The 23,774-nt window shown below is 39.2% G+C and overlaps 1 protein-coding gene across 4 annotated transcripts; it reads left to right on the top strand.

Annotated features, from left to right (window-relative positions):
• The first annotated feature begins 3,761 nt into the window (after positions 1-3,761).
• Positions 3,762-22,244, top strand: bcl3 (BCL3 transcription coactivator). 4 transcript variants are annotated; one of them, XM_085177069.1, is made up of 10 exons: positions 3,762-3,846; positions 4,827-5,470; positions 6,224-6,344; positions 13,926-14,034; positions 17,899-18,100; positions 18,791-18,879; positions 18,996-19,073; positions 19,408-19,575; positions 20,044-20,143; positions 20,232-22,244. In XM_085177069.1, exons 2-10 carry the CDS (start codon positions 5,002-5,004, stop codon positions 20,462-20,464), a joined length of 1,569 nt encoding a protein of 522 aa, XP_085033195.1. In that variant the 5' UTR covers positions 3,762-3,846; positions 4,827-5,001; the 3' UTR covers positions 20,465-22,244. The 4 variants fall into 4 exon arrangements, with proteins under 4 accessions (XP_085033195.1, XP_085033194.1, XP_085033193.1 ...); XM_085177068.1 differs by lacking the exon at positions 3,762-3,846 and adding an exon at positions 3,861-3,945; XM_085177067.1 differs by lacking the exon at positions 3,762-3,846 and adding an exon at positions 4,463-4,733.
• Positions 22,245-23,774: the final 1,530 nt, after the last annotated feature.

Genomic DNA, 23,774 nt, shown 5'->3' on the forward strand with positions numbered 1-23,774 from the left:
TGTGCCAGAATTCTTTTGACCTGTAGAGACATCAAATTTGAAATGAACACATTTAGTGGATGAAGGTGTCCAGTTTCCCAGTTTGAACATTTGTTCTATTGTGCATAAAATATTGTCTTTTAGTTTTCATTATGTTCAAATTTAAAGAATGTCACAACTTTTCTGGGATTTGTGTTTTACTTGGGGACCAAGCCAGAGCTTTGTGAACTAATATACACATTTTTAAGGTAATTATATATAGCTATGGGAACCAATGAAGTGTCTTAAATCCTGAGGCAATGTTATCACATTTTCATGTATCTGTGAGGATTCTGGCTACTGCATTTTTAATGTTTGTCCTCTTTTTTTAATCATCTTATATCAGCACAACTCAACACACCTCCCCAGTATTTAGTAAAACTCAACATATACATTGTTCAAGAAAATATCATACAGTTTTTAAAAAGTAAAATTTGCTGTTTTTGTCAGTTTCTGTGGTCAGGTATTTATTTCATACTTTGCTATCCACCTAACCACTTCATAGCAAAGAGCACTGATCTGCTAATGGCTTTTCAGGAGACTGATAGCACAAATAATAACCATGTCAAATATACGATGTTCACAAAATGCTAAAGTTAAAAGAAAACAAACTAAACATTAGTCTGGAAGACCTCCAATTTTTTCATTTGGATTCATCACTTCTTAAAATCTGTTGCTACTAATTTTTAGTCCAGTTCATGTGCAGTTTGTTATACCTCAGCCTTTTCTCCATTTTCCTCTTCATTAAGAATAAGATCTCGACAGGCACCTTTCCACCGAGAGCATTTCTAATGAGGCTTCAGTGAACAGAACTGAAAGGCCAGATGCATCTTTTAGGCTCTGTGTCAGATCCTTGTTGGATTTGTTCCTTTTTCTTAAGGACACGACTTTCATCTACCGTATATATTTTTTTCTAGGCCTGACACTTCAATCAATCCATGAAAGGTGAAAATAGTCAGGTATGAAGACTGAACTGAAAATGAGTGAAAAGGCACCTCAAGAAAAACTTTAAAAGACCAACTACAGATCAAGTCCTTCTAAAAATAATTACAACAAAGTCTGGTTCCTTGGAAGGAAAAAAAATGAAGCAATGAGAGGTGGCTTGAGACTTTTGCACAGTACGTAAACTGTACTGGGACTCAATCCAGAATGGCCAGGAGCAGATACAAATCCCCAAGTGTGAAATATAAATGAAAAGATTTTCACTTTACATTTACTGACATATTTTCATTCTTGCTCTTTTTTGATACTGAGTTAGTGTCTTGTTTAAATTACATTTCAAATAGGTATTACATATACATATAACATATGTAGCTTTTTTTTCTTTCATATTTTGGACAAATATTGCTGCTTTAACAAATAACCTGTTTGCTTAAACGGCAATGAAATCATATTTTTACAGTAGGAGGAAACATTTATTTTTTGTTAGTGTTAGTACATTTTTTTCATCACGTCTATACATAGATACATCTAATCATGCATTGTCTAAATGAAGCCTGGCTTGAAGTATCCACAAGGGGGAGACACTAACTCAGCCTATCAGACTAAGCACATCCAGTTTTCAGCTGCCAGTGCAGTCTTTTCATTTTATTTTTAGTTTTACTTTACTTACATTACTTTTCACTTAAATTCCAGTTGACTCTGCGTTAAGTGAAGAACATACATATCACATTTCAAAAATGCTTTGGTCTTTTGACTCACTAAAAGTCATTGGCACATTTTCTGTAGCTGTAAATGCTGCAGTAGGTTAGTGCTCCTCCATCTGTTAGTAATGACAGCTATCAAACCCACTAATCAGGGGAACACATCAGAAGTTTGTTTAGGCCCAAATTATTTATTTATGTTTTTGCAAGATTCAATTCATGTCTGCATTTTTTTTAAAGATTCAAGATGCACCTGTGCTCTCAGAGCACAAGGGGGCCCCATTTCAGTGTTTTGCAGCTTGTGTCCATATTTTACTTTCTATCATCTATAATTATTACTTCAGCTGAAGCCTGAATTAAGTCCCTAAAATGTTAAATGCGTGTGAGAAGATGTTCTGTTGACATATATTTGCATCTTCTTAAATGTCACCAAACTTCAGTAAGTGTCTTTCATCCTGCTGTAATCGATATGAAGTGCGTGTTCAGGATCAGGCCGGGTGTAAAAGAAGTAAGCATGTAATTTTCATAAAGGCTGACACTTAAATCCAGACCATAATGCTTGAATAACCCAACAGCTGCAGATCTTGTTTGTATAGTGTCAGGGCTTTTTAGGGACTTTAGACACTATACTTAACTTTCCGTTGCCCACTCCACACTTCAGTGGAAAGAGGAAAGTCCCAAATTGACCAAGGTAATCTGAACATGGCAGAGGGTGGGGTGGGATAAGATTAAAGATAAGAAGACGAGATGTGATTTTTGCATGTGTTTGCATTTTCAGGATTGCATGCAGAATTTGATATCAGGAAAGGTGGGTACCTGTAAGCGTAGCAGTAACATGAATTAACATATGAGTCAATCTTCCTTTATCCCTAATCCCTTTGGGGATTGCTTGAATTCAGCTCTGATCTGCAGCCTGGTGATATCACCAACTCAAGGCAAGGGATAAACTAATCAAATATTTGAGACAAATGCTGACAATGTCACATTAAGCCTTGTTTGAACTAAGGCAGCATTGTGGTGAAGGTGTTAGCAGTCAACTCCACCATCTGGCTGGGACCCTGTGTTTGCACGGTTTCTCACAGACATGCAGTTAGTGGGGTTAGGTTAACTGGTAATTTTTTAATTGCCCCCTAGGTGTGAGTGTGAATGGTTGTCTATATCTCTTTGTTTGCTCTGCGACAGGCTGGTGAGCTGTCCAGGATGTATGCAAACTCTCATCATTAGAGGATCCTTGAAAATTTCAAAAGGGAAGTTTACCTTTCAAAATCGTTTGTCTTTTGTCACCTCTTCCTTATGAAATGTGTTTGCTTGTCATATGACAGAAACAGCTTAAAATACTCTAAATACAAGGTAGAAGCCATGGTCCAAGCATGTGGCTATGCTTGCACAGTGAACATATTTACAGTAACAGAAAGGAAAACACTAAATGCATTGTTGGAGTAGCTTGTTTCAGTAACCTGCTGGTTTCAGTAACTTTCTGGTAGCTGCACTACTTCTTTGCATAATGAGTTGAGTAGTTCAACTATTCCTTTGCTAGTCTTTGCTTACTGAAAACACAGAGAAATCTAGGGCATGACCTTGATATAGATCATGACATTGAACTATAAAGGTATGGCCAGCGCGTTTGTCAGGCAGGGCACCACCACAGACAGCATACAAAACGATGTCACACATTAATTTGTGATCTGCTTTATAACTGTCACAATGTTGTTTTATTAGATGTCATAAAATTCAGAAGAGTCAAAAAGCTTGCAAGCTTGATTTTCAAACTATATAGATGCCTGGCACAGACATAGAGACCTACTTATTAGTGCTAACAAGAGGATGGATGGATGGATGGATGGATGGATAGATGGATGGTTGGATAGAACTACCCAAATTACTAGTCAGATAATTGCATTAAAAACGCTCCAAAAGCTATAGTAGCACCACAATTATGGACTTTAATTAAAATAAATTGTGCTGTTAAACTGGTTACTTTAATACTGGAGTCCATGTGGACTGACTTTCTTTAGGAGTCAGCCTGAAGTGGTCACTTGAGGAACTGCAGTTCCAATATTGCTTAATTTTCTTTAGCCGTGAAAGGTCTCGTTTGGCCACCACCACATGGCTGTGCAGAGCATGCGCAGAAAAGCCCATAACTCACAGCATCAAGTAATCATAGATAGGCCTTCCAAATACACAGGTAAGTAACAAAATCTTAGGGAAGTTCATGCTTCTTTTAGAAGTTACTGCACGACTGGATGAACCTGCGTGAGCCTTCACCTGTTCTGTTCTCTGAGAGGTTGGTGTCTGACTGATTGCTATGGTTTAAGGCTCCTTGGGGCAGTATTTGTTGTGATTTGAGGATATATAGCTGAACCTGATTTGAATTATTAAAAAAAAAAAAACCCAAAGCAATATTAATGTACTTCCCAGTTAATAGTGTTTATTCGTTTATTTACTCATGACCAGTCACTAGCAAAATAAAATATTTTGCCCTAAACTCGGCTGAGACAGCCTTAAAAAATTATTATGTTTGAATCTAGCATCAATTCATCTTTTCCTTGACTTCTTCTTTGTAACAGAAAGGGTTGTTTTTTCATGTTTTGATAGTAGTTAGTAGTAGTAGTAGTTTCTGCAAGGTAATTTAATGAATACTTTGATTACCTTGCTAAACTGAAAGTTGCTCACAAATCAAAATTTGTATTGAATCCAAATTTAATGTTGAAATGAACTATTTTAAAAGAAAAAAGTTGTCACCTATTGATCATGTGCTGGACAGTCGATCGACAGTCGACTACCGTGTTTGTTCTGCACATTGCTATGCACAGAGTCTCCGAACAAGCAACGAGCCATGAACTTCTTGCGAAATTCGGTGTTAAATGTTTTTAACTTGCATGCAAAACAGACAGATGTCAGAAGTCGGAAATGCAAGAATGCTATGAATTCGTCGCTGTTTTCCTGCCTTTCTTAGTATAAAGTTAAGTGGTAGAATCGCTTTGTTTCGGTTTAAAGGGAAAGCACCGTGTCGCTCTGACACTTCATTAAAAGCAGATGAAAGTCGCGCAGCTGCACTCTACCTTGTCATAGGTGCACTAGGACACACATAAGTACCTTATCTCTTAGCGTTTCTTCACATGTAGACTATTTAATTTTTAATTTTTTGTGTTTTTTCCCCCACAGGTCATTGAATTCGAACGCTTATCTAAACCCCACTAGTGACTCAAAAGGAAACAGGGTGATGGTCTGATCGCTGTCCAGTTGATTTCATGGATATGGGAATTGCGCACGGTCGGTTCACTTTGCTTTGACTGATTCCAATAAACTTCTTCAGATCTCGAAGAATCTCTCCCAGTTGATGCCAAGGATCATGACCATGAACGGTACCCACAAGTCGGTTGCCCCAGTGCCGCTGGATTTGCGCACCAATGTCCGAGTGCGTGGGAACGCCGGGGGGACTCCAGCCTGTGGCTCCAGGGACGCTCGGGTAACAGGCGGTTCACCTGCACCTCCGGTCACAGGGGCGGACAGTTTAGATGAAAACTGCCCCACGGTCAGAGGCGTATCGGTCTCACCAACCAGTGCTTCTCGCAAGCGTCCAGCGGATAGATCTGCCTCACAGCTTCCTTTTAGGAAACGCCCGATTCCTGTCGAACCGGAGACCAAGAGACTGTCACCGTCTAAAGCAGAAAGAGAAGACCGATTTTCTCCTCCAGAAGATAAGACTTTAGCCGATCCCGTGGAAAGAGTCGGCATCGCACCAGTGACTCCCAGGCAGCTGGAAGGACAGATTCCAAATGGATACCCCATATGCTTTTTCCCTTACGGTAAGCCCTGCCAACATTAAGTCTAATACTGCAGTATGTTGTGCAACAGCTTTATTGTTTTGTTTTGTTTTTAAATATTGTAAGTGTTTAAACCCCAAAGTAAGAATTGGACCATGAGATGTCTGTAAAATTACCATCTGAAGTTTTGATTTCACTATTCTCCAAAGAAAAACGCATTGAATACTTGTTTGGTTTAACCAATAATACGTGAAATAGCAGCATGTGGGTAAAATGATCAGACTAGCTGACAAAATGTAGGTTTGGAGGACAGAGCAAGGCACTACATGTTGGGGCACATCATTTTTTTGTGGTATTACAGGGCATTACCTGCTAATGTTGTTTTGATTTTTAAAACTGTGGCAACAGACAGCTCCTCCTCCCCTTTCTTTAGTGGTTTTCTCTGCCAGTGTGACATTGTGGCAGTGAAGTCAGAGACCATAGAGAAGCTACTGCTGCTGAAAATGCCCACTAAGCTATTTTACACCTACTGTACCCCTCATTAGTGTGTTCACTGCATGAATAAAAGTAGCTCACTGGGTCAGTTTATAACTGAATGCAGCACACTCATATTTACAGTATATGACTTGTAACTTATCCACTTCCTTATTACAGAAATCACTTGCTTGCCAGGAGCTTTTATAATTATTCATTTATATCTTCATCATTTCTCTTTTCTTTCTCTCTCCCTGCTAACTTCTTTTTATTTCTCTTTCTCATCGTTTCTATTTTTCATTCTGTGTCATCCCTGCTTAGGTCATTACCCAGTGTTCTGCCTGCCTCATCTCTCAGAGCCAAATAATGTTGTGGCCCACCAAACTGAAAACGTCTTGGCTGGTATCGCTCAAGCAACAAGACAAGATGAAGATGGAGATACGTATGTTGATTATTTTCTTTTTCATTCTGACATTTGGGTGTCACTTTATGATATACAATCAATCCATCCATCCAAGTAACTGGTGTATATAGTAAACTTAAAAGATGATTCATCCACCTTGTGCATGATTGTGTCATTTGTCATTTTGAAAGTCATAACTTGGCGCATTTTATGGATTTGAAAATTCAGCACAATCATTTCACTTCAAGAAATTTTCATTAGAGGGACTTCTAAGAGGATAATGGTTTGAAAATTGAGGTCTACTGTACAGTATGAGTCTGAGATTCAAGTCAATCCCAACTTCTCAGAAGTGGTGACTCATCAATTGCCAGATATGAAAGTTGCACTCAGCTTAAACTTTGTCAAAAAAAAAGTTTATTGTTACAAAAAAATGTCAAGTTTAAATCTGACTCATATTGTCATTTTTAAATAGTATAACATGGCCAGTGACAGTAAATAGAAGGACATATGCAACAAGTTCAGACTCATCCTCAACCCCATGAACATTAAAACCACAAACTGTATGTAAAAGATGGCCACAGTATAATGATTGCAAGTTTAGCTTCATGATGGTGGTCTTTTGGGAACAAAAAGTTTCTATAGATATAAAAAGGACATGGAGAGTTAACTTTACAGTGCCACTTGGCTAGCTTGGTTAGGAAAGCGTGTGGGTATATCACATACATATGGGAGTCAATATGAGTTGACTTAACTTAAAATAGCTAAGTCAACTAACATGCATGTACATGTTGGGTTCATTTTTCAGCTCCTGACCACGCCTCTTGATTCAAATATGCAAATGATAGCAAGTGATTATGTTTAAGCTATAGGTTTCACACATATCCCATTATCTCAATGTGATTTCCAGTGTATAGGTGTATGAATACAGTGTATAGGGGGTGGCTGTAGCTCAGGTGGCAGAGCAGGTCAGTCACTAATCAGAAGGTCGGTGGTTCGATCCCAGGCTGCCTCCTGGCTGCATGCCAAATATCCTTGGGGATACTAACCCCATGTTTGCCTACTGGTGGTGGTCAGAGGGCCCAGTGGCGCCAGTGTCTGGCAGCCTCGCCTCTGTCAGTGCGCCCCAGGACAATGTAGCTTGCCATCGCCAGTGGGTGAATGACTGAATGTAGTGTGAAGCGCTTTGGGGTCCTTAGGGACCAGAAAAGCTATACAAATGCAGGCTGTTTACCATGAGTACGCATCCTAATCCAGTTTCACAACAGACATTTTGATTTTCACCGTAGGAAAACCATATGCAGCTAATGATGCTTTTGTTTGATTCAACTTTCCCAGTCACCCTTCGTAATGCGACGATACCCCTGAAACTAAAGCAGCTGCATGGAATTGTGCAGTCATATTTTTCCTACTGTATTATATATCAAAGTGTTTTTTGTTAGAAAGCTTTCCAACATTAATCATGTATCACAACTTCTTACCAAAAATCGAAAGGCCCTTGTGATGAAAACGTGCAGTCTAATCATTACTATTGCTTTCTCATTTTTAAGTCTAAACTAAGTTCTCAAGGAAAACTGTTCACTTCAATAAGATGTCAGTGCAAGTGATTTACGAGGAACGACCCAAACAACATTAATCTTAATGTCCTGCTGTCGAAGACAAAACTTCTGCTGTTGCACAATCTGGACATGAGATATCAGTAGCATTCTTTGTTTATTTGATCTCCATGACTCACCTGACTGTGCATACTGAGTAGGTACAGTCAGTCAGTGTGCCCTCCCATTATTGACTGCATTTTCACTTCATGTAAGAAAAACTGGTTCACTGCTGATAAGGACTTGAGATTTAACATACCTAACATACTAACCTGGAAGCTATACTATAGATCTAGGCTGAGAGTGATTTGTTGGTATTCACATGTTGAACAATCCAGAGTCAGCTGACTGGTCCCTCGAGGCGTGAGGTGGTGGTAGTGAGAATACACAGGGCACCAGAGGAGTTTTCGAGACCACATGAATGCAAATATTAAACTTTAACGCATGGTTACTTTACTTTGTCTAAAGCTACCACCCACACACTAATAAACTACAGAAATTCATACAAAGACACAAAGAATCATGTGACCGAAAGCAAAGCATGTCCAAGAATTTATTGGCACTTTGATCATGCAGTTTCAAAAAGTATCATCATCATTTGCATTCACTCAAAAAAAACCAAACCTCATGATGACCAATATTTAGCCGAGCCACAAGTTAAGTCCCGTGGTATCTTACAGCTGCTTATTATCTCATATTTGCTTTGTAACTGCAATGACATATCCATCTTTAACAGATGGTTCCACGGAAGTAGATGAATGCATGTCTCAGATCAAAAAAAGCTTTAAAAACAACAATTTTTATTTTATAATCTATTAAAGTACGTTTTTTTTAAACCGCCTTTGACATCTTAGCTGTGCTCTGATTTTATTTTTTTTATCTCCACTTGTGCACCTCACAGTTGTACACTAAACTTGCTGTGTAGGCATAATGCAAATCAAAAGTCTGTCTCATTAGCAGAAACTCGGTGCAAGACAGATTAAGTGCAGAAACCTTACACAACACCTAGTCCCTTTGCTTTCGCAGGCATCGGTTACCTTCTTGTTGCTTTGTGGTTGTTTAAAATTTTGTGTGAATTCTTCAGAAAGAAACATTTACAGCACCCTCTCGTTTTTCACACTGTATGCATATGAGTGTGAGTGTGTGTTTGTGTGTGTGTGTGTATGTATGTGCGTGTATACATAATGTGTTTGATGGTGAGCATGCGCCTGCTTTTACGTCAATGGGATTTGTTCTCAGCGCCTCTGAGCCCCTTAGTTTCGGGAAAACCAGTGAGTGCTCAGTTTTAAAAAACTGTTGTGGTTTTTCTCAGGTGTCTCTGTCTCTCTCTTTTCTTCTCTGTGTTTTTTAAATGAATGGGCTCAAAAAACCCAAACATCCGCTCTTGACTTCCTCATTTACCGCTTTCTTTCTATCAGGTTCATCTCTCTCTCTCTCTCTCTCTTTCTCACTCTCTCTCTCTTTTTCTCTCTCTCTCCTCTTTTCTGATCTGTTACACTGTCATTTCAGTGGAAGATGTGCAAAACTGTTGATTTACTTACAGCTCCTACATGCATGCTTCCAGTCAGTCAGTTACATAGTTACATGCCATGACATACATAGCTTAGCAATGCTCTTATTCAAACTGCATTTATTCAGCTTTATCAGCTTGCATCCATTCAGTGCATAGGTTTAAACTGACACATTTAAGTTTGATTAGATGAAAACTAGAAAATTATTAGGTTTGTCCTCTGGGAGCATGGATATTTGAGTTGTGTTTAGATGTAAGTTTATCAGTTGAAAAACTCTAAACTGGAATTTCTGTTTTCTTTCTCTTTTTTTTTTTGTAATGGTGAGATGGTCTTGAGAACACTAACTTGCACTTAATCTTGAAAGTCCACAAAAATGATAAGACTGAATCACTTATCACCTGCATGTGAAGGATCACTTTTGTTAATGTAACCAGTCCCTCCATCCAAGGCCTTTTCTGGTTGAGGACATATAGCACTTTCTTCTATTCAGGAATAGTTCTCCAAGTGTCTTGAAGCACATTCAAAGCTCTTCTTTGGATTTTGTCTGCCTTTAGTTCCAATCTTTGGACTGAAAAGGAATGAAAAAGCAGCCAGTGTCCAGAGAAAAACTTTGAAAGACCTTCAGAAAATCTGGAGAACTATTATTGAAGACCACTGGCTCTGGTGGCTCAAGACTTTTGGATAGTCCTGTAAAGCCGTTTTACATTAGTTGGCACTGATGGTGCCTCCACAGATATGAAAGTTCAAGATCTTATACAATTATGAGTGCTTTTGATTGAACTCTAACAGCTAGTATTTCTCCTCTTTAACTTGCATCCATCCACGATTAAAGGATTTAAAATGTGAGTCAGGCCAGAACTGTTTTTTCTTTGCATAGTAAAGTTTTTAACTTGCTCTAGTGGATGCAATGACAAACAGTATATTTATATAATAAACTACTTGCTCATCAAAGTTCCCATGTAAATATATTTGCACCATCTTAAACTGAAAGTAGTATAATTGTTAATGACGAGCACAGTAGGATGTGAAGTAAGTCGTCATTTCTTGTTAACTGGACTGTGGTGTGACTCTGCTTCTCTTTTGTTTACTACACGTTCAAACTGACACATCATCTCATTGCTCAGCTGGTCCACAGACCACAGGAAATGTTAGGCTTCAGTCTGATCATTCAGTCTGGCTGCACTCTCACCCTCCACACCAAACAGGATACCACATGCCTTCTCTCTCTCTCTCTCTCTCTCTCTCTCTCTCTCTCTCTCTCTCTCTCTCTCTCTCTCTCTCTCTCACACACACACACACACACACACACACACACACACACACACACACACACACACACACACACACACACACACACACACATGCACACAGTTACCATCTGTGTTAAGCTTGGGACTCCTGTGTGCGTCAGGGCTGCTGGGCCTGGGGTTATCTGGGGCTGTGGTCTGCCCCACTTCCAGGAACAAGAAACAGTGCAGTTTCATCTTAAGAGAAAAGAGACACATAGATGATGATATAAAAGGGCTGAGCAAGATAAACAGAATGATAATAGGCATACATAGAGGCAAAGGATCTGAATATTAAGTTTGTTAAGGGTTATTCATGAATGATCCAAAAATAAATCTATTTTTTACACTTTTCTCAGGGCTCAGAATCACAAAACCCTGCTAAAGTCTATGAATTGCCTGTCACTATGTTTGAGACCAGGTATACTGTGCCATGAATGATTATCTCCTTTACTGTAGTGTTTATTATGGAGACACTGCGGGTGCTTTTTAAAGCTAGTTTTGGGTAGCCAATAACATGTACAGTAAATATAACAAAACCTTTGTTGATGCAGATTTCTTCACTTTGCTGAGCTTAGTTACAGGAACAGGGATCTGCTGAGGGAAGAACCGCCCTGCACACTTGACATACAAAATTGTTTATTGCAGTCACACTTGAAAACTACTCTTGCACAGAGAACATTTGTTTTGTTTAACTTATGCTCTATAATCAAGAAGCCTTGCTTAAGCGTGGCTTTTAGAATTAAGCATGCATATACATATGCATGGATGGTTTATCTACTTTTTGCATTTATTTTGCATTCTTTTAGTGCACGCACACACACACACACACACACACACACACACACACACACACACACACACACAAATTTCCTGCAACTGCCAAGTGAATGTTGGTTACAGAGCACACTTTGAAGGAATATTTATGATCATTAAATGCCAGGACATAAATTTAAAAAAAATGATACTGGGGAAATCTTAATATGTAGTATGTAATGTAGAAAATTGAAAATTGTAATCAGTTTAAGCTATTTTTTTTTCCAAGCGCGACTCTTCTTTAACTTAACTAACACATCTCACATAACTGAGAGTGTTGCAGTGTTTTGTCATTATACGAACTTATTTTTTTGACCTCATATTGCCTTCAAAGGTACTTTTAACTTATTCTAAAGAACTGTCTCTGTTTCCTGTTGCATAATTGCACTGTATGTCTGATTATGACTTATCTGTTGAAGCTGACTGAGCAAAACTAAAGAAAGCCCCTGTCAGAAACCATACGGCTTAATAACTAGATTTCAGTGCACATAGACCAAGATAGAGGAAAAAGAATGCTGTCTTTGTTAGTGACAACAGGAAGTGACATAAAACTTGTCTGGGTCTTACTGGAAGCTGCTTCTTCTGATAGAGCAAAAAAAGAAAAATGTGAAAACTGATAAACTGTTTTCTACAACATGCCTCTGCACCACCAATCAGTTTCCTGCCCTTCCCTGTCCCTAACCCTGCCCTGTGTTTGTTCGTTTGCTTCATGTATAGATCACAGACAGTGGTTTCTTGATAAGGTTGTGTGATAAAGGAACTGTGAGTCAGTGCTGTACATCTACTGAACTTGTCAGTGCAACTTTCAGTGTTATAACTTAAATCAAGTGATCAAGCAGAATTGGCTGATTTTGATCAAAAAACAAACTTGTTAAGTTTAAAGGCCACAAAATAATCGCCCCCTTCTTAGGTTATCGGAGGTTAGCTTAGTTTAGCATAAATGCTAACGACAGGGAGAAAACAATTAAAAAGTACAATTATGAAGATGCTATGTCTCAGTCATTTAATCTACGGTATATATAAATGCGCTGTACGTGTTAAAATAAAACAAACAAAAAGTTTGTTGCCACAGTAAAGTTGCCGGGCAACCATCTAAGACGTTTTTCCAGACACTGACTTAGCTTTAGCAAAACCACAGCTGTTGTTTTTCGTTTTTACATGCTACATGTTAATTAAGGTGTTTTTACACTTGCACGGAAGTTATGAACTTTTACCTGAGGACGATGCATGGAGAATTCAGTTGTGATTTATAATTGGATTGGACTTTAAAACTGCCAGCTTCCTGTCTAAAGTTCATGTGATATATACTTGTGACAGTGTGACAATAGCACAAGTAATAGTCTGGTGACCTGGTTCTACTACTTCTTCAATAGGCCATGTGTGAACAAAGCTTCATTGTGCTTTAGTGTGTAGGTGCTACTAGGTGGCTTCTAATAAAGACTCAGCCAGGCTCGCTATTGTTCCATTTCCACTTGTTGTTTTAAGTTGTATATATGGGGATGCATTAATTTTAAAGGTTAATTCTGTATATGATGTAAAGAACTGCCATTACTCATGCAAGCACATAATCACAGTAGTTTTGCAGTTTAATCTTGTTAACCTATCCAAAAGGTATTGTTTTATATACTAGAGGACATACAGTGTTATAAACAAAGCAAGCATTCATGAACGTGGCTGAGCATTTTTGCTTTGGAGTCAATACTGAGAGCCCAGGTTTTACAGTAAGAAAATGAAATAAAAGAAAACAGTTCTGTCAGCTTGCAGAGCGAGACTAACTTGTCAGGCTTGGTAATTTGGAACAAGTCTTTGCTCATGTGTGTGTCTGTGTATCCCTATGCTCCATCTCTGGAAATGCTGCTGGAGTTGACTATAACTCATTACTTTACACATGTTGCATTATGCCCAACAGTATGTTTCCTAACAAGTAAATATCTTTGGTTTGACGAGAACTTTATCGTCTGCAACAACTTGTTATACACTATCCAATACACTTCCTGCAATTTAAAAAAAATAAAAAATTTTCTTCTCCTGACTAATATTGTGGGTTGTGCGCATGTGCTGCCTTCTTTTATTTAGCACAATAATTTGTGAATGAGTGAGTGAGACTCACAGATGCAGAGGGAGAGTGGTTGCAGGTTTCTGACAAGAGGTCAGGAATGAGGCACACACTAATTTCCATATATGTACATATATTGATTCAAATTGGGGAAATAGTGAAGACTTGCATGTACCACTTTTTCAGCCATGAAGGGATTTTGGGATGGGGATTTGGATTTGGATGAAAAGAAACTAGCTTTTATGGGTTTGATCAATGATAATCAGGTTGAAAATGAGAAATAGGTTGTGTTAAATCCAATTTGAAAATGCAACACTTGTTGACTGTGTCAGTTTTTTGTGTGCATGTGTCCTTCACAGAGCTCTCCACATAGCCGTGGTCCAGGGAGCACTGGCCATAGTCTACAAACTCATCCAGCTCTTGGTGTTGGGTCATAAAGACGTTGATATCTACAACAATCTCCGTCAGGTAAAACAGATGCATTGATAAAGCTACTGACAAATATACACATGCACACAGTTCTGACCATTAAATGCCAGGAGACAGAGCTTTTATGGTCATAGGGTTTTGCAAAGAAATTTAAATAGTTTAAAGCGAAGAATCTTTGCTGATTATGGAGCTGTTGGCATGTGTGGACATGTGCACACTTGCAGAAAAAGCTTAGCATGTAAAACAGCATCAGCATGCACAATATATTTCCCCGTCTCACCCTTCTGATAACACTTACATGGAAAAGAATGAAAGAGGAAGTGAATTGGTTTCCTCCTTGCCTTGCAGTGCATTATCACACACTTACGGTCATGGCAGCTGAGGGTTGTGCAGTGGAATTCACCCTTCCCGGTTTCTCCACCTGTACTTGCCACAAGCCAAAGCCATGCACATTCTGGGAAGGACTATGTGTGATTTCCAGTGTTCTGTATTTTGCACATGGTTTTCTAGTGGTCACTTTCTGTATATGTAGCAAGGGATTTTTCAGTGTTTACATGTAGGATTTACCATGTTGTGAAATTCAGAAAGAAGAAAGCCAATATGATTAATTGGCACAAAAATGACTCACACTAACTCCCAGAAACCTTACACTGATACCTAGTGTGTTTACCTTAAGTAAAAAAAAATGTTCATATGCAAAATTACACAGTAAAATTTTCAAAAGCGCCTTTTAAACTTGTATTTTGCACATGTTTTAATTTGTGCAGGGCAATTTTGGATTTTTAATGTGAAAAACTGACAAATAGATCCAATGCAGTTTCACTAGGGTGACTTTCCCCCCCCCCCAAAAAATGATGGAGCAGTGCAACTCCCTACTTACTCAATATCAACATGTTTTATTGGGATTGTGTATATGAAGTTGCTTTTAAGTGTTTCCCAATCCAGGGCTGTCCCAGGCACTGGTGCCAAGCCAACAGTTCAACATTCTTTTCTCCTTTGTTGTCTCCTGATTTCTGCTGGCTTTCTCTTTTCCGTTCCTCAATAGAAAAGCAACCAAGCTTTTTCAGAGCTTCAGTTCTCAAGTCTGGAGTTTGTTCTCAAGTGTGGGGTTTCACACCACATAGAACGCCACAGGCAAGCTTACCAGAAATAATGCTTGTGCTATCATCAGTTGTTGTCTCTCCTCATCGCTGAGGCTTGACAGCATAGGTTTTATGATATCCTGTGTTTGCCCTATGTATGAAAATGCATGCACGCAATACACACACTCACACACACACATACATGCACATACACACTCACATTTGAAGTCATACACAGTTATAACCAAAAAGGGAGATTTACAGGCATAGGTCCCGCCACAGTCATTTGCCTACCAGATTGTGTGGTTTTGACTGAAAACCAGGCACAATGAATAAACTTATCAAAATGAAGGTAGGGAACTTTTTAAATTTTAAAAACACTGAGTTCACTTCGTAGTCCAGAAGACACAGGCCATTTTCTAATACAAAAAAACCAAAACAGGCACAATTAAAATACAACTTATCCAATGATGACAAATCCTGAGTTTCTGTGGTTTTACATATGGAACATTTTGACAGAGTGTTACTATCAGTATTGTAACTGAAGAGCAGTGCAAGTGTCACGGCATGATTTGCCTTCCACTCCCAGAACTGCAACAATAGTATAGAGACAGCTGTTTGATACTCCCACATGCTATCAGCTACACAAACACATACTACAATAGTAAACTTTTGCTTCTCTTATGACAGCGGATAATGTAGCGTGATGCTGACACTGTGGGGTTTGGGGACTAAATCCTTTGGGGCAACCCACACTAAAACGTGCACTGACTGACATGTGGATTAGAACAGAGACTACCATGTGGACTTGTTACCGTTACAGTGCAGTATGCGGTTGGCAGTTTAACAATTGAATAATTGTTTTCTTTTTGTTTATGGTACGTTGGTGGTATGCCATTTTATTTTTCAGTGTGAGCGTGTGTGCATGTGTGTGCATGTGTGTGCACAAACAAGGCATCCGTGTGCGTTTGTGTGTACTTTAGTGTCCTCGTTCCGAGAAGTCACATGACCCCTCCCTCCCCCCCGCCTTGCTTTGGGCTGTTTCTCAACATACCTTGCAGTGAGGTTCAGAGGGTAGTTTACAGGGACTTTCCCTTCATGCGCGTGCCTCTCTCTCTCTGTCTCGCTTGTGTTGTTTCTCTATCTCCCTCAGTCTCTCGCTCTCTTTTTTTATATCTCTCACTGCATATATCTTTGGTTATAGAATTTGGTTTCTAACCATAGTTGATGAACTGACTGATCCTATCAGTGTAACTGTCAACAACACTGACGTAAGCATGTGATGTTTATTTGTGCAATAGGCCTGGCTTTACCCTCTTGTGCTTACAGCAGAAGACAAGTCTTTGGCGCTTTGTGCTGCCTTCCCCTTGTTTGGAACTGCCCGGGGTTGTTTTTCATGCCTCCAAACCTCTACTGCTGTCATCTTTTTACCTCATCCATGATGATCCACTCATCTTTCGGGAATGTAAGCCTATGAGGACATACCCAAGGGAAAGAGAAGGGATTTTCCCTTGTTATCCTGTCTTTCCCCTGGACTCCCCTCTGCCACTTCCGTTTTTTTCCCTTGTTCTCCACCCCTTCATTCCCTTCCTACCTTTCCTCTTATCTTGGCTGAAATTTAGTTTAGTCACTGTGAAATCTATTACAGGAAGCCAAAGCCAGAAGGGGGTCTATATTAAAGGCCATAAAAGGCCTTAGTGGTAAAGTAATATCGAAAGGGATTTAAGACATGTCCTTAATGGCGTTTGGGAAAAGTTAATAGTATGGTAGCATTTCATAATATTGTTCTATAGTAAATGTTTACAGCAGAAAGTTCAAATACTGGAAATCTTTCAGGGAACATGATTGTGTACATGACTGTGTACTTATGCATGTTTGTGAGTCATAGGATTCAGGGAAGTTGCATTGACACATTGGAGGAATTCCACAAAGATGTTCTCCCACTGCTACCCTACCTACTTTAATAGTCTTTACTGGAACGAACTCTCGGTGCACAGACACACACGCATACGCACACACACATACACGTTAGTAGTAACACAGCAAAAGTGAAACTTGGAGAAGCAGTCCGTTCCTACTTGCTACATTTATTGTGTAACTAGAATAGCAGCTAAAAAAGTCCAGGTTTAAATACTTCCCTTTATGACTGAACTATGAACTAAGGATTGCTTAATGAACCCCAGGTTGCTTGCGCCCTCCCGAGCCGTAGTTGACATAATATAAACAGGATGATACATGGTGACCTCACCCACAGGAACATCCTAGATTGCTAAAGGAATTTTAGTCAGTGCTTACAATATTCATCCAGGCAAACACCTGGTGAACAGTGACTTTTGCTTTTCCCGGCATTGTCGACTGTGGTTCAGAACAGGTTCTTCCTCATTTTCAGTTAATCACAAAGTCTGCTGAAAACTTTGCACTTTGTGTATTTTGTGAGTGTATTTGTGTAAATGTAGGAATACACATGCATAGGTGAAGCCAGCTCATGGTCATTGTGTGTTTCTTCTAGGTGTTGATGTGTTCTTGCAAGCACTGTTTTTCTTTGTCTCGTTGACCTTTAACCTGTTGAACAGGTTATAGGTAAACAGAGGACTTTACAAGAAAACACCGCGTTCTTACTTAACTTCACTGACAAGAATAGTTATTGTAAATTAGCCAAAGTAAACACTGTGCTTTTTTATGTCAAGTATGTATTTCCCTTGTTTGTGGGCTTTGTGAAAAAACCAAAAGCTTGAGAAACACTGCACTGCATCTTTATGGTTATCAGCCGTGATATATCTGGCTTGTTTAAACTATAATTTTTGTTGTTATTCCCCCTCAGACTCCCCTTCATCTGGCAGTGATAACTAAGCAGGCAAACATGGTGGAAGCTTTGTTGAAAGCAGGGGCTGACCCTGCAGCCTTGGACCGTAATGGGCAGACAGCGCTCCACCTCTGCTGTGAATATGACCAGCGGGATTGCCTGTCTGTAGTGCTTTCCATGCCATCATCTGCCACCTGCCTTGAGATCCGAAATTTTGATGGTGAGTTGCTAAAGATACTTCTTGGCATGTATTACACTAAAAGGGTTGCTTACACCTCTTTAGCTCTCACTAAGTGTGATAACCTGTAATTATTTGCAAGCATTTTTTTTTAATCTCAGATTATTATAATTTTTGATTTAGTTTAACTGATTCATAAAATATCAAATTAAACATGGTTGGCTAGCAATTAAATGATACTTCCTGATATATTTTCTGTTTATTTTTGTTGTTGTTGTTTTTGTCACATGCCCCCTGTATTCGTGACCCAGTTTACGTTTACATCTATCAGTTGAAACATGTGCACAACCAGGTGAAGTGAATTAAAAACCGCTGACACAGATTCCAGACTGAAAGCGCTATGAAAAGAAAATTGCATTACTACATTACTACAGTGAATGCACCTATTCTTAAAATCTCCTTAACTGCCTTAACAGTCTGTTGGTGGGTATGAAAAATGTAAAGCCACGCTCAGGTATGGGTTGGGTTGGTTGTTTTGGGTGTGTGGGTGGGAAGAGGACATTTCCTTCCTTTGTGGTCTGGTGTCAGTGTAGTGTCGCATTGCCAAATCTCCAAGCAGCTTTGAAGGCATTTATTTGTACCTATGTAACTGATATCTGTTTTTTCAATGTGTAAAAGATCTGAACATGAATATAAAATGCAGGCTTATCCTTTTTTTTAAATTATTCTTAGGTTTGAGCCCTCTCCATCTGGCTGTTCTGCAGGGCCGTAAGGATTTGGCAAGAATGTTACTGGATGCTGGAGCTGACATCAATGCTATGGTCAGTCCCTGTTGTACCGACTCAGCACTGTGGGTTTCACAGCATCACGGCTTTTTTACATTTCCGCTCTGCATTCTCTGAGTTTTCCCATGGTGCTTTTTTCTCTCTCTAATCAGGACATCAAAAGTGGCCAGAGTCCTCTCATGCATGCTGTGGAGAGCAATAACGCAGACATGGTCCACTTCCTCATTGAGGTAATGAATTTGTGTGGGTAGAAGAGGGGAGAGAAGGGTTGTGACTCAGCAGAGTTAAATAATTCTGCTTTTCTCTTTCCACCTCATTATCAGTGCATAGTTTTGTATTCCTTTTTCTTCTTAGGGTCCTTTTTAAAGTATTGTAATATAATTGTAGTTTTTCTGTATTTTTAGAGTTTAGCAGCTATGCTGTATATGTGAATCTTTTCTCCTTTCTTCATCACAGACTGCACTCACCCTCTTTGGGACATTATCTCTTGTTTCATTTTCTAAGTTACCGACATCTACTCTGGCTTCCTTTATGAATCATTTTCTGGTGATTTTTCTGTTGCAGAATAGATGTGATGTCAACAGCCAGTCATATAGTGGGAACACGGCCCTACACAGCGCTTGTGGCCGAGGTCAGGTGGAGACAGTGCGGCTGCTGCTGAAGAGTGGAGCTGACAGTAGCCTCAAGAACTATCACAATGACACCCCAGTGATGGTGGCCAAGAACAAAAAAGTGAGTGAGGCGATGACAAAGAGGAAAAACAATAAATATAATGGACATTGCTGTAATTCCATTGATACAGTGTTGTTCCTTTTATTCTGTTTTATGGTTGTATGTTCCTGCTTCTTGTGCTGGAAAACAATAAACCTCCTAAAGGTTACTGATCTAACAGTAAATCACTTCCTTATATTTGTACAAATTTTCAGTCTCTCTCTATGATTTTACTATGGGAATTCACAGCTATGTGTTACATAATTTATGTCAGAACAGATACAAACAGTTGCAAAACCTACTTGGCCTAGCTCTGGTTAGTGGGAAGAAAGAGTTGAAGCCAAAATGGGAAGTAAATGTGTGTATCATTCCCTCTAGAGGCCAAACCTGAATAGTGCACCATTTCCCTCTAGTTATTTTAGTATATCACTATGAGACTTATTTTAAGTCACGTACAAAGTTTTTAATGAACTATAAATTGTTTTACAGATAGCAGATGTGTTACGAGGAAGAGGCTCCAGGCAAATAAGAGTCCAAGATCAGCACTGCATGTCAGTCTCACCAGTTGAGAGCAACCTAACAGAAAACGGTGAGGAGCATTCAAGCGTCTTTTTGTCTCACACACAGAAACAACAAAATTTGCAGCATTTAATTTATACTCTGTGCTTCTCCTTTAGGGTCCCCATCTCCCAGCCATAGTCGTGGGTGCTCACCTTCAACTACGCCACACATTGTTCATCAGAACCCTTCCCACTCTCCAGAGACTTCCATTTTACGATCTCAGACTTATTGTCCAGTAAGACTTGCGTCTATGTCCACACAGTCGAGCATCAAGGAAGCAATCAGACGACATCATGCTGCAGAGGGCTTCACCCAATGGGATGGCGGGGCAGGAATGGACTGCACCTGAAATTAGGCCAAACCTCCCATTTTTCTTCCCTGGACAATCATAGTTTGTGTCCTTTCTCAGGCTTTCATGCCTTGACAGACTTGCCTGCAACCTCCCTGCTTAGCTTGCTGCTTCTAAGGAGACTCCGGTCCTGTACTGACTCTTTGAAAACTGGGGAGTGAAACACTGCTGGAAAACTATGCATCAGTAGAAATATTCCACTGCATGCATTCAAGACTGAACATAAAAAAACATTTTTTAAAACAATGTACAGACATGAGTAAATGACTGCTACGGACCAAAGCTCAGTGAACTCAGAGTCCCATCTTAAAAGTATTTCTAGGCACTTTGTCTTAATTTCTGATTAGCAGATTAGAGGGGATGATGCTATGCAACAAATGTACCTGGCCTTACTTGAATTGTGGATATTGCATTAAGAGTGTCTTCATCATTATGCCACCAAGACTTCTTAAGTTTGCAGTCTCCTTGTAAGACTTAGCATATATTGCACAGTCAAATACCTGATTTCCTTTCTTTTGATAATCTGTGCACAGGCATTGTACCTCTTATGTCTGTTAGTGTGCGTTTTGATGTGTTTTTAATGTTAAAAAAATGTAGATATTTTTATAAATAAAAACAATAAAACATAAAAATATAATAAAACAATATAATAAAAAAGTTATGTCTTGCTTTAGCTTTATTATTCACCTTAAACCTTTTTGTGATCAAGTATTTATGTAATAAGAAGAAAAGATGAAAAAGGGGTATGATGACAGGCACACAGGTGACAGAACAGGATGTGAGAAAAAACAGTTTCCATCCCCTCTTCACTTTCCTTTTTTTAACCAAGCCGCTCTACGCCCACCCACAAACCCCTAACACAATAAGCAAGGGTAGCACGAGGGAAATGAAACACCTCACTGCTGCCAAAGCATCATCTGAACATTACAGATAAATCACCAATGTTTAAACACAAAGCAAAATAGATGATTATACAAATCTCTTCAAAATAACTCAAGATAGCCAAGAACACAAAAAACAAAAACAATTTGCCAACAGCATCTATAATAACACAGATTTTCTCTGTCAGCTTTGACAAAAACATAACACCTTTTTTGTTTGGACATAATATAACTGTGGTGTGGAAAGCTCCACCTGTGCAATATCCCAGTAATAATAGAGCCATTCCCATACTGACAGCATTTGTGAAACTCATAAGACCAGCTAACAACGGGTGCCTGTTATCTATAGTTGGCTCCAAAGAGGATGCAATATTGATTAATAGTAAAAATCATATTCTCTGTTTTAACAACCACAATAAGAATTCACACTGGTATTTGTTATATGAGATATACGACTTACATACATTTAACATAAATTAAATTTAAGGCTATCAGATACTGGTTTGAATTTCTGGATGACATGAATATATTTGACCATATTAACGGGAAAAACTCATATTCTTCTTTACTTGGCTGCTCCCTTTAAAGGTTTCCACAGTGGCCACCTCCAGCTCTCATGTCTTTTTGTCAGAGCCAGTGTTTGCAAGGTGTTACCGTCGTCATACACACCTTCCCTGTCACTCTTGCTGCTATCCTTTTTTTTACACAAATCACCCCTGACACTCATTTCCACCCACTCTAACCTGCCAGCCCTCTCTTCTTCACCTCTCTGGTGCACTGTCATTACTTCACAGGGCTGACTGCATGTATTTAAGCTCACCCACCTTCACTACCTCAATAAGCAACATTTATATGAGATCATAATAATAAAAGTATTAAGGTTAATGTCAGCGTCATTATATTTACATATTGCCAGTATTTTGGGCTTCAGAGTCGGTGCCTCAGTGATGCCCTGAGCTGAGTAGCTAAAACTTTTGAGGCGTTTGAAAACAGGCCCGTGATTGGCCAATTGGCAGTTCCCTTGGTTCAAACAGCCAACCCCAAAACGAGCGCGGCCATGTTGAATTGTCAGTTCTCTCAAAGAAGAGACAAAAGGTTAAAAAAAAACTTCTGTGCCTTTGTCAAAAGTAGTGCCTACCAAGCTTAAACGAAAAGCCGATATACAGTTGAATCACGACACAGGCGGTAAGTTTGTAAGGGAAAGGTAGCATCTTTCTCTGACTGGTAGAGTTAAGCGTCACCGTTAGCGTATACTGCCTAGGCTAGAATCAGCGTGCTCGGATGGTTGAATGAAAGTGCTGAAGGGTGAGATGTAAACGGATGCAGATGCGGTTTCTTTGTAAACGACAGATATTTTGAAACAGTTTCTCACAAACCGGGGGAAAAAAAGACGCAGTCTTAGCTTGTTAGCTCGATGGCAAAGCCCACGTAGCTGTACGTGAAGTTTTAACGGCGCGTACACTCGTGTAAGTTAAAGTATTCTAGCTAACTTTGTTGTCGATAGCAGTAACTTTATGGATAAACTAAACACATGTCGGTCACTGTTGGCTTTACTTTGTTGTTTAACATGGCTAACAATTGCACTGGCTAGCTAAGTGACCATAACACTGGCTGCTAAAATTCAAAACTGCTTGCAGCTGTTATTAAGTTTACACTGGTTGTTAGCTTCGGCATCAAAACAAAGGCAAAGTTGTCCGAATTAAAATGTTAACTCCACGTTTTTCAACCTCCTCATTTTACTTATATTTCCATAAATACTTGATAGACTTTCTTGCCATCTACCACCAGTCTTGTGGTGGCACCATTATTTGTCACAATATAGCAAACGTGAGCTTTGCCTTTGGTACACATCTGAAATGTATTTCGTTGATCTGGTCAGGTGCCTTTGAGTAATACCACTTTGAAGCGCTCGTTATTTTTGTGCTCTTCTCTTTTGACTAGCCTGTTAATGCTTAAAAAAAACAACCGCCATTGTTTATTTCTTGCAGGAAACCTGGACTACTTTTCTTGTGTATTGTTCATCATTTCCTTTAACATTTTGTAGGCTTCCATCTTGGCGTTTTGCTACAGGAAAATTGAAAACCGAAAAAAATGACCCCCAAAAATTAATGTAGTCTGCCAGTGCTTTAAAAAAATTGCAGGAATTGTAATTTTTTCAGACCACTTTTAAGAACAATTCAGTATTAAACCCCATCAGTACGAGTTATATACTTGAACATGAGAGCAGTTAGATATGTGATCAAGTTGTCCATATTTTAATACTGCCCATTTTCAGTCAATGTAACAGTCAAACTCATACTCACAAGTGCACACTAAAAGCACACACAAGTTTATTCTTTGGTCATATTAGTCACGCTATTTATATTGATTTCTCCTTTTTGGAGAGTTGTATTGTAAATAGGCAGAATTTACACACAAACTTCTTTTTA

This window comes from Neolamprologus multifasciatus, chromosome 11 (assembly GCF_963576455.1).
Source record: "Neolamprologus multifasciatus chromosome 11, fNeoMul1.2, whole genome shotgun sequence".
In the NCBI taxonomy this organism is placed as follows: Eukaryota; Metazoa; Chordata; class Actinopteri; order Cichliformes; family Cichlidae; genus Neolamprologus; species Neolamprologus multifasciatus.

Coding starts and splice junctions, on each gene's coding strand:
- bcl3 (XM_085177069.1), top strand. CDS start 5,002: ATGCCAAGGATCATGACCATGAACGGTACCCACAAGTCGGTTGCCCCA. Junction 14,035..17,898: donor TCTACAACAATCTCCGTCAG/GTAAAACAGATG, acceptor ATTCCCCCTCAG/ACTCCCCTTCATCTGGCAGT. Junction 19,576..20,043: donor TGGTGGCCAAGAACAAAAAA/GTGAGTGAGGCG, acceptor ATTGTTTTACAG/ATAGCAGATGTGTTACGAGG.